Source organism: Osmerus mordax, chromosome 1 (genome assembly GCF_038355195.1).
Source record: "Osmerus mordax isolate fOsmMor3 chromosome 1, fOsmMor3.pri, whole genome shotgun sequence".
Lineage (NCBI taxonomy): Eukaryota > Metazoa > Chordata > Actinopteri > Osmeriformes > Osmeridae > Osmerus > Osmerus mordax.
In genome coordinates, this window is record NC_090050.1 from 23,887,192 (window position 1) to 23,898,996 (window position 11,805).

Genomic DNA, 11,805 nt, shown 5'->3' on the forward strand with positions numbered 1-11,805 from the left:
TCCAGCCTCTCCTCCCCCCAGCCTCCCAGCCTCTCCTCCCCCAGCCTCTCTTCCCTCCAGCCTCTCCTCCCCCCAGCCTCCCAGCCTCTCCTCCCCCCAGCCTCTCTTCCCTCCAGCCTCTCCTCCCCCCAGCCTCCCAGCCTCTCCTCCCCCAGCCTCTCCTCCCCCAGCCTCTCCTCCCCAGTCTCTCCTCCTCCCAGCCTCTCCTCCCCCCAGCCTCTCCTCCCCAGCCTCTCCTCCCCCAGCCTCTCCTCCCAGCCTCTCCTCCCCCCAGCCTCTCCTCCCCAGCCTCTCCTCCCTCAGCCTCTCCTCCCCCCAGCCTCTCAGCATCATGTTGTTGTTCAGACATAATCTAGGTCTTTGTTTTTCAGGGCTGCGTGTCTGCATACTTAGTTCTGTTATGAAAGGAACACTATTTCCTTCTGTCTATACTGTGGAGGTGGTGGTGGGGGGGGGGGGGGGGGGGCAGGGGAATTACAGGCAGGACTGCAGATTAGCCTGGGGGTGGGCTATGGGGGGTTTAAGAAGCCTGCTTATGTTAAGGCGTTGTGCTAAAGGCCCATCAGAGATGTAATTATCCTCTCCTATAGCTCTGTGTTTATTGTTTATCGTTTCTCTATGTCACTACACACCACTGTCCTCGCTCTCTCTTTCCCTGTCCTTTTCTTCCTCTCTCTCTCCTTTCCACTTCTCTCTCTCTCCTCTCCTCTTCCCTCTCTCTCTCTCTCTCTCTCTCTCTCTGTCTCTCTATCTTCCTGCTTCTAACATTTCTAACATTTTACATTGTACTCGTTCAGCAGACGCTTTTATCCAAAGCAGCGTACAAACAGTGCGGATAGAAAGTACCGGAACAGCAAAAGATCAGGCTGCCTTCTCTCCCACACAGCGCAGCTGTGCTTCCAGATCCACACACACACTGTACTCACACACACACACTGTACTCACACACACACACTGTACACACACACACACACGCTGGACCTCCCTCAGAGGAGCAGAGAAGTGAGAGAGTGTGTGTGTTCAGTAAGCACTGCGTGTGTGCTCTTTAGACTATTAAACTTTCCATTAATATTAAATGTTCCATTACTTTTCCTCCTGGCTCGCTGTTGAAACACAGCATGAAAGGCACAAGCAGGATTCTCCTGTGTTGCTCATCTGTAAGGGACATTTTCACTCCTGGAAAAAAAGTTGTGTCTTACGTCTTCTTTTTTTCTCTCTCTTTCCCTCCCTCCCTCCCTCCCTCCCTCCCCCTCCCTCCCTCCCTCCCTCCCTCCCTCCCTCCCTCCCTCCCTCCCTCCCTCCCTCCCTCCCTCCTCCCTCCCTCCCTCCCTCCCTCCCTCCCTCCCCCTCTCTCTCTCTCTCTCTCTCTCTCTCTCTCTCTCTCTCTCTCTCTCTCTCTCTCCCCCCTCCCCCAGTGTTGTATAGATAACTATGAGGAGATGGTGAAGATCTTGCTGGGGAGAGGAGCCAGTGTGAACGCCAGGATAACGAGCTGTGGACTCCCCTCCACGCCGCGGCCACCTGTGGCCATGCAGGCCTGGTCAAGATCCTCATCCTGCAGTACGACACCTGTCTGTCTGTCTGCCTCTCTGTCTGCGTGTCTGCCTGCCTGCCTGCCTGCCTGCATGCCTGCCTGCCTGTCTGTCTGTGTTCCTGTCTGCCTGTCTGCCTGTCTGTCAGTCTTTCTCGGCTGTCTGTTTGTCTCTCTCGTCTGTCTGTCTGGTATGTGCTGACCTGTGGTGTGCTCTGCAGCGGGGCGGACCTGCTGGCGGTGAACTCAGACGGGAACATGCCCTACGACCTGTGTGAGGACGACCCCACACTGGACATCATAGAGACAGCCATGGCCAACCGAGGTGGGCGCCCCCTGGAGGCCTGGAGACACACGACCACCACAAACATTCGCAATGGCACACACATACACACAGGAACACACACAGGAACACACACACAGGAACACACACAGGAACACACACAGGAACACACACAGGAACACACACACAGGAACACACACAGGAACACACACAGGAACACACACACAGGAACACACACACAGGAACACACACACAGGAACACACACACAGGAACAGACACACAGGAACAGACACACAGGAACAGACACACAGGAACACACACAGGAACACACAGGAACACACAGGAACACACAGGAACACACACAGGAACACACACAGGAACACACACAGGAACACACAGGAACACACACAGGAACACACAGGAACACACAGGAACACACAGGAACACACACAGGAACACACACAGGAACACACACAGGAACACACAGGAACACACAGGAACACACAGGAACACACAGGAACACACAGGAACACACAGGAACAGACACAGGAACACACAGGAACACACAGAACACACAGGAACAGACACACAGGAACACACACAGAACACACACAGGAACACACACAGGAACACACACAGGAACACACACAGGAACACACACAGGAACACACACAGGAACACACACGAACACACACAGGAACACACACAGGAACACACACAGGAACACACACAGGAACACACACAGGAACACACACAGGAACACACACAGGAACACACACAGGAACACACACAGAACACACACAGGAACACACATAGAGAGAGCTGTCTCTGAGTGGCAGCTGTCATGTCCCACCTGCGTTTGATTGACAGGTATAACCAGGAGATGATCAACGAGACACGGGCGTCGCTAGAGCGAAGGATGCTGGGAGATATCCAGGAGCTGCTGAAACAGGGGGAGGAGCTTAACCAGCAGGACTCCCAGGGTGCAACACTGGTGAGATGCGACACACACACTGATACACACACACATGACACAAACACACATACACACACCTGATCCTGACACACACACACTCTGACCTAGCACTCCCCCTGAATGTGTGTGTGTGGTACGTTTGTCCACCGTGTGTGAGAGCTAGAGGTCTCTCTGAACAAGAGCACTTCCTCCACCAACAGACATCATTTCCTGTTATCCCAGGACTCCATGCCCACTAGCCCCCAGCCAGGATCAGGCTGCATGACTACAAATCGATAGATCTCAGATGGACACACAAGTTATTAAATCATACTAACATCTAAAAATAACTTGTAAAAGCTGCAGGATTACTAGCTGGTCCAGTAACTGGAGGCTTTGTGTGTTCTGGTAATCTGGATGTAGGGGGGAGTAGGGGGAGAGTGGGGGGAGTAGGGGGAGAGTGGGGGGAGTAGGGGGGCTGGAGGGACTACAGTAGGGGGAGGGGGGAGGGGGTTAGATGGGGATCTCTGGACTCAGGGTGACCTGGGTTGCTTTGCAGTTATGTAACAGCAAGCTGCGGACTCATTCAAGCTAAACTCATCATCTGCCCCAATTTATAAATGAGCATTTCAGAAGTGAAGCGTGATGAACACACACACACATACACACACAACCATACACACACTCACAAACACACATTGTTGATATGTTCAGGAGACCTGGAAGACTCCAGTGTGTTTCTGATGACGCAGTGCTGTGCCAGTGTTGCAAACTGGATCCACAGGCCATCATGCTGGCCCGTTGTGTACAGAGGATGTTAAATGGGCTGAAAGCCTGTTGTATTATTATACTGCATACAGCCCTCCTCTGGTGCTGCTCTAGTGAAGAGAAAATGGAAAAGCTTCAGGTGGTATTTAATGATGCAGCCAGAAGCAAGTGCAAGTTGTGCGCTTGTGACTTATAATGTGTGGAGGATTTTCACGTATAAATGTTTGTGTCGCATAATTGACTTTTTTTTTTCTTTGAATGGTTTGAACTGAGCCAGCATGAAGGTATTCTTCTTATTACGTTGTGTTTGAAATTATGTAAAATTGAAATGGAAAATTTCCTCTCCCCTCTCCTCCCCTCTCCCTCTCCTCTCCTCCCCCTCCCCTCCCCTCTCCTCTCCTCCCCTTTCCTCTCCTCCCCTCTCCTCTCTTCCCCTCTCCTCCCCTCCACTCTCCTCCACTCTCCTCTCCTTTCCTCCCCTCTCGTCCCCTCCCCTCTCGTCCCCTCCCCTCTCGTCCCCTCTCCTCCCCTCTCCCTCTCCTCCCCCTCCTCTCTCCTCCCCTCCCCTCCCCTCCCCTCCCCTCCTCTCCTTTCATCCCCCCTCTCCTCCCCCTCTCCTCCTCCCCAGCTCCACATCGCAGCAGCCAATGGCTACGTCCAGGCTACAGAGCTGCTGCTGGAGGGAGGAGCCAGCATGGACCTGAGGGACTGTGATGGATGGCAGCCTCTCCATGCTGCTGCCTGCTGGGGCCAGGTACACACACACACACACAGATTTATTTCTTGACTGGTACTGTATATACATACACACACATTTATATATATACACACACACACACCCACGTATTCATATATATATATATATATATACACCCACACACACACACACACACGTATTTATATATACACACACACATATTTGTATATACATACACATATTGATATACACTCATATATACATATATACACACCAATGACACACACAGGTATATACAGGTTGTGATGTATTGGAACAGGAAGTGGCAGTGTTTTTGTTGTGTTGGAACAGGAAGTGGCAGTGTGTGTGTTGTGTTGGAACAGGAAGTGGCAGTGTGTGTGTTGTGTTGGAACAGGAAGTGGCAGTGTTTGTGTTGTGTTGGAACAGGAAGTGGCAGTGTGTGTGTTGTGTTGGAACAGGAAGTGGCAGTGTGTGTGTTGTGTTGGAACAGGAAGTGGCAGTGTTTGTGTTGTGTTGGAACAGGAAGTGGCAGTGTGTGTGTTGTGTTGGAACAGGAAGTGGCATTGTGTGTGTTGTGTTGGAACAGGAAGTGGCAGTGTGTGTGTTGTTGGAACAGGAAGTGGCAGTGCGTGCGTTGTGTTGGAACAGTGGTGTGTGCAGTGTTTGAGAGAGACCGAGTTAGCTTACTAATGCGCCTCAAAGAAAAAGAACATAGGCTGTTTTGCCTGGCCATAAGCACACAGCACTACTTTAAGATGTGCTGTTTTTTAGTTCAAATACAGTTACAGATCAAACTAACTTAGGATATTACCTACTCAAACCCTACTGCTTGTGTATTTTGAGTGGTCTGGTCTTAACCGGTCTCGCCCTGCCTTGGTCTTGGCCTTGACTCGGCCTCGACCCCTCAAAGTCTCGGTTTTGTCTCAGCCTCGATACACTCTGGTCTTGGTCATGATTTGGTCTTGGTTTAGGTGGTCTTGACTACAACACTGGTATACACACACACACATGGTACCAACATACAAGCACAACATGTGTTGTATGTTGTGGTTGCAGATGCATGTAGCAGAGCTGCTGGTATCTCATGGTGCCAGTCTGAACGCCAAGACCCATCTGGAGGAGACGCCTATAGGTAGGTACACCTACACCTCCGTCCTACTCCACCTGTCCTCTCCTCCGGTCCTGTCTATTCCTCTCCTCCTACACTTCACCTCCTCCTCTCCTCTCTTCTCCTCCTACACTTCACCCTCTCTCCTCCTCCTCCCCTCTCCTCCTCCTTTCCTCTCCTCCTTTTCTCCTCTCTAATTCCTGACCTGGTGTGAGAACTCAAGCCTCCCTACAAACACCACCTAAATGAAATAAAGGTTCATAGATTTCAGAAAGCTCCAATCCTCTAACCCCTACCTTCATCAGCGGGGAGCCAAAACAGGCTGCTAAGTACCCTGGCATTGTGCTGGCATTGTCCTGAGGTACCCTGGCATTGTGCTCCACCATCTGCCTTAATGGACGCTGTAGACTGACCTCAAAATCACCAAGACGCAACAAAAAACATACTTTTTAAAAGAACCATTGTCCTGTAATGCCTCGCAGCAAAATTCTTCAGGTGTTTTATTGTGACGTTGTTGCTCTGGGTGACTGCATCAGCTGCTGGTCTGACACGCTGCTGGATAGACGGGCCAGAGGAACCACTACAGCCCTGACAGGCGGTGCGTTATGGGGTGTGGAGTGCATCTACAGAGATCGGTGTAGACGAGCCGCCCCACTATTGGGACTATATTGCCCCGCTCTTCACAAAATACTGATCCATATTTTCGTTTGTTCCAAGCAGAATAAGCAGTTACGTTTTTAAATGGGTAAAAGGCACTTGACAAGAAGCAGGCTGTCCACCGAAAGATCAGGTTGTGTGGTGACCTTTGCCCTTTGCCTCCGCCCCCCCCCCCAGACTTGTGCGAAGACGAGGAGTTCCGGAACATCCTGCTGGACCTCAAACACAAACATGACATCATCATGAAGTCTCAGCTCAAACACAAGACGTCGCTCTGCAGACGCACCTCCAGCGCAGGCAGCCGCGGGTGAATATCACACTGAAGCACTGCACCCCATCAGCCTACGCTGCCATCTGGTGGACACACATGCACACTGCACCCCATCAGCCTACGCTGCCCTCTGGTGGACACACATGCACACTGCACCCTAACAGTCTTTAGGGCCACCTGCTGGACACGCACACACACTGCATCCTAAAACTGTAATATCTTTGAGGTAATGTGACGGTGTGTGTTCATGCGTGTGTGTGTGTGTAGGAAGGTGGTGAGGAGAGCCAGCCTGTCGGACAGACACAACATGTGTCGGAAAGAGTACGAGACGGAGGCCATCGTGTGGCGAGGAGGGCGGGAGGAGCAGGGGAAGGAGGAGGGGAAGGAGGAGGGGAAGGAGGAGAGGAAGGAGGAGAGGAAGGAGGAGAGGAAGGAGGAGAGGAAGGAGAAGGAGCCCGAACTGGAGTCCAGCCTGACGGTGAGTGGATAGTAGAGTTTTTGCTCCTGTGTATTGAGGGTGGATGGTGTGTGTGTGGTGTGGTGTGTGGGCGACATTTTGTTCAACTTTAGCTTCAGCTTTGTTTGCCAAGGAAAGGAAAGGGAAAGTAGAAAGAAATTCAGAAAGAGAGCATTAGTACTAGTTGCTAAACTAAGGTAAAGTACGACTTAGTAACAGCAGAGTAATTGTATTCTCCAGGGGAGGCCCACTGAGAGAGCCAAGCCTCAGAAGATCCTCAAAGACGGAGCGAAACCCAACGGCCTCCTCGTCGTCACGACGACGTCCACCCCCGCTCCGACACCCACCAATGGGGAGGCTCCGTGCCTGGACAGCAGGGGAGTGGCCTCCCCGTCGTCCTCAGAGGAGGCGTGGCCTAAGGAGCGCGCTCAGACGTTGTCGGAACTCAAGAAGCAGAGGTCGGCGGCCAAGCTGCTCAGCCACCCGCTGCTCAACGGTCACCTAGGAAACGGATCGCCTGACTCCGCCCCCGAAGTCAACAGCAGCCCTGAGGACTCCCGCATGCCCCTGGTCTCATCCAATGGCAGCACGGTTTACTACACGCCTGCCAGCGGAGACCCGCCCATCCTCAGACTGAAGCAGCCGGTGGAGGAGGTGGAGCCTGGCAGGCGCACCTGCTGCTGTGTGTCGTAGCAGGACGGGTCATGTGACCTAGCAGGACGGGTCATGTGACAGAACTGTGGTGGAGGCCAGGAGTCATGTGACCGGGGAGGAGCAGGAGTGATTGCACACACACACACACACACACACACAGCAAGCCGGATCCTAGAATGCACTAGGGTGGAGCTTCACTTTCACTCAACCTCTTAACTTGTTAACTGAAATATTGACTGACCTAGAGGAAGAGGAGGAGGTGAGGGAGGGAGGGAGGGAGCAGGGTGGGAGGGAGGGAGCAGGGAGGGAGGGAGGAGGAGGTGGGAGGGAGCAGGGAGGGAGGAGGAGGTGAGGGAGGGAGGAGGTGAGGGAGGGTGAGAGGGAGCAGGAAGGGAGGGAAGGAAGAGGAGGTGAGGGAGGGTGGGATACTGTTGTTCTCCAAGTAGAAGAGGCTGAGTCAAACTCTGCTCTTGAGAGATGGACTCTTCCCCCTCATATTTAAAGGGATACTACATCCTGTCATGTGACAGGTTAAACCACTGTGGGTGGGGGAGGGGGTTGGGGGATTCCATGACAGGAGCTTGTAGCAGGAACTATAAAGAAATGTAAGGTCAGAGGGCATATTTGGGGCAGAGGTCAGACAGGGTCAGACCTTCCTGTTTTGGGTTTTGAAGGGGAGTTTGGTTTCTCCCTTACCCCCGCACCAAGATACTGACCTCCACCCCTCACCCCTGCACCAAGATACTGACCTCACCCCCGCACCAAGATACTGACCTCCACCCCTCACCCCTGCACCAAGATACTGACCTCCACCCCTCACCCCTGCACCAAGATACTGACCCCCATCCCTCACCCCTGCACCAAGATACTGACCCCCATCCCTCACCCCCGCACCAAGATACTGACCCCCATCCCTCACCCCCGCCGTCGAAGGGAGAATGGTTTGAGCTGCAGCACAGTGTGTCAGTATTGTCTCCAGTGTCTAGACTACATGTGTTCTCCTGTGGAACCGTCCTGGTGGAATATGAGCTGTATTTACACATCCAGAGTACCTGAAGTTCTCTCATCCTCGTAGCTCATTTAAAAACAAGCGATTTTGGAAGGAAAGAAAAGTTTGTACAGTTTATAGCATATTATTTATGAGAGTAATTGTTGTATAAAGATGGTTCCTGTAAGTGTAGCATCTGTGTATTTATTATTGTGCTGAGTGGATGAAATAGCAAAGACTGGTTGAGTGTGTCTTCCAGAGACGTGTAGAGCAGACACGATGTTCATGTGTTGACTGACAGATACTGTTCTTACCTGGTGTGTGTGTAATATATTATTATTTAATATAATAATATCGACAGGTTCAGATATCCAGACCTAATCAGGAAGGGTTTACAGACTCTCAGGGTCACTGTGAGTCCATGCCCTCAAAATCATGAAAAATCTAGTTTTGTGCAGTTAATAAAACAGTGATTTTCTAGAACGGTTTAAAGTGTCCTGGAAGTGTTATCTGAACCTGTCTCCATGGTAACTTCAGTCAGATGTGTGAACCTGTCTCCATGGTAACTTCAGTCAGATGTGTGAACCTGTCTCCATGGTAACTTCAGTCAGATGTGTGAACCTGTCTCCATGGTAACTTCAGTCAGATGTGTTAACCTGTCTCCACTAAACATTCCAAAACAAACACAAAAAACAGTGGTGAGTTATGGTTTGTGAAAAGCTTCAAAAGTGAGGTCAAAGTGACTACCACAATCCCTGACTTCACCGATGCACAAAGTTGTTTGGTGACTTTCATGTTGTTTGAAGTACTAATTCAGTAATCCTTCTTAAGAATCTGAGGTTTGTGTGCGTAAGACAGGTGTGTGCATAAGACAGGTGTGTGCATAAGACAGGTGTGTGCATAACACAGGTGTGTGTGTGTAAGACAGGTGTGTGAGAGACTGTGTGTAGGAACCTATGAACTGTAGTTGTTCATGTAACCCAGCAAAATAGTAATGTAGCATCTTATTTACGTCCACATAACGCCATACTGCAGGATAGCCTTCCTAAAACGTTCCTACCCACGTCAAAATGATAGTGTTACATTACGAGCATGATGAACAAATGACCGGCCCGTTTGAAAATCGACAAAGTTTCATATTGGGGAATTCCTCGTCGAATATTAATGTATAATATAGCACATACAGATTTGATCGTGTCTCAGAACCGACAGAAATGTTAATCGGAATGATATCATGTACGACTTAACCCTTGTGCTGCCTTCGGGTCACATGACCCAAAGGTTCATAACGAACCATCGTTGTGTTTACCCAATTTTACCCAATACAAAAACAAATAAAAATATTTTTCTTTTAACCTTCGCAATGTGGGGGGTCTGAGACAGCCCAACGGTTAAAAGAAAATGCTTCACTTTGTTTTTGTATGCGTTAAAGTTGCCGCAATACGACGGTGGGTCACAATGACTAATGGGTCAGAATGACCCGAAGATAACACAAGGGTTAAATAGGAACAGAGACAGGATCAAACTAAGACTTCAGTCTGCAGCAGCAAAGGCCCCAACCGTCCATGCCTATACCTCTCCCTTGTGAACACAGAGTGTCGTGTAGAGCATCACGTATCTAACTGTGTCTGTGTGTGTGTGTGTGTGTGTGTGTGTGTGTGTGTATATAGAGCTCTGAAAGCACCAGTGTAACATATTCAACTCTTCAGCATGTACCCTAGTGTGTCTAGATGTAGCTATGGTCTTTCTGACTAACTCTGTTTGGTGTTGAAGTCTCTTTGTGTCTGTGGGACCCTCATATCTGTCTGAAGCTGGCCTTTTAAAGAATAAACATCGAGCCAGTTTGCGTTATTGGACGGACTTGTTTACGTGTACTGGTGGTGGTACACATCTGGGTGTCTTCTGAAGGATTGATTCTCTTCTTACTGTCGTGGCCAATACCTGCCATCCACAGCACGTCACCATGTCCACACCTGTCGACATGGTCATACCTGTCACTCTGTCCCCCTGTCCATACCTGTCACTATATTCATACCTGCCACCATGTCATACCTGTCCACACCTGTCGACATGTCCATACCTGTCACTCGCCCCTCTATCCATACCTGTCACCCTGTCCATACCTGTCACCCTATCCATACCTGTCACCCTATCCATACCTGTCACCCTATCCATACCCGTCACCCTATCCATACCCGTCACCCTGTCCATACCCGTCACCCTATCCATACCTGTCACCCTGTCCATACCCGTCACCCTATCCATACCTGTCACCCTATCCATACCCGTCACCCTATCCATACCTGTCACCCTGTCCATACCTGTCACCCTTTCCAGCCAGAACAGTATTGACGTAGAACAATCAGAGACTGCAGGCTTCGCTGTTGAGAAAGAAAGAGAAACATTGAAACTACTGATTTTGTAAGTACTGGAAATACTGATGGGTGCATTAACATATTTTGAATAAATTGTATATTTTGAGCATTTGGAGTAATTCATTGTCTACGAGAAGTGTGCGACTGCGAAGGTTACTGGTGTGTATTTGTTTTGTGTATTTTGCGAGTCAACATCATTGATCAGTGCGTATAGAATTAATGTATAGGATTTATTATAAGAATAGATGTATAGAATGTTAGAATTGACCTATAGAACAGGTAAATAGAATGTATAGAATATAATAAAATTACGCAAGCAGTGGTAGCCATGATCACATGATATTGGCTCAGTATTAACCAGAGATGGCAAAAGTACACACATCCTTCACTCAAGTAGAAGTACGGATACTCATGTCAAAAGACTGGAAAGTTTTGAAAGTAAAAAGTTGTCAGAAAAATAGAGAAGCAAAGTACTGATACCAGAAGAATCTTCTTAACCCTTGTGTTAGCTTCGGGTCATTCTGACCCATAAGTCATTGTGACCCACCGTCGTATTGCGACAACTTTACCGCATACCACAACAAAGTGAAGCATTTTCTTTTAACCGTTGGGCTGTCTCAGACCCCCCACATTGCGAAGGTTAAAAGAAAATTATTTGTATTTGTTTTTGTATTGGGTAAAATTGGGTAAACACAACGATGGTTCGTTATGAACCTTTGGGTCATGTGACCCGAAGGCAACACAAGGGTTAAGTACAGTAGCAAAGTATTTGTACTTTGTTACTTCCCATCTCTGCAACAGTAACAGTGTAGTCGCATGATGATGATAATGAGAGTGTAATAACAGTGTAATGATAGTGTAACAGTGTAATACGTGTGTAACAACAGTGTTATACATTTACATTTATTCATTTAGCAGACGCTTTTATCCAAAGCGACTTCCGGGAGTTTTACAAAAGTGCATAGGTCACTGATCATAACAACGAGATAGCCCCAAAACATTGAGTAGCCAAACATGAAGCACACATTGTGAAAAGAAA

At 49.5% G+C, this 11,805-nt stretch overlaps 1 protein-coding gene across 1 annotated transcript in view; it reads left to right on the plus strand.

Annotated features, from left to right (window-relative positions):
* Nucleotides 1–7,634, plus strand: part of ppp1r16b (protein phosphatase 1, regulatory subunit 16B) — a 16,037-nt gene extending 8,403 nt beyond the window's left edge. The window contains 9 exon segments of the mRNA XM_067242008.1: nt 1,367–1,476; nt 1,479–1,560; nt 1,753–1,860; nt 2,686–2,809; nt 4,167–4,292; nt 5,313–5,388; nt 6,199–6,328; nt 6,560–6,770; nt 6,990–7,634. Of these exon segments, the coding sequence (XP_067098109.1) occupies nt 1,367–1,476; nt 1,479–1,560; nt 1,753–1,860; nt 2,686–2,809; nt 4,167–4,292; nt 5,313–5,388; nt 6,199–6,328; nt 6,560–6,770; nt 6,990–7,442 (1,420 nt within the window). The 3' untranslated portion in view covers nt 7,443–7,634.
* The last annotated feature ends 4,171 nt before the right edge of the window (nt 7,635–11,805 follow it).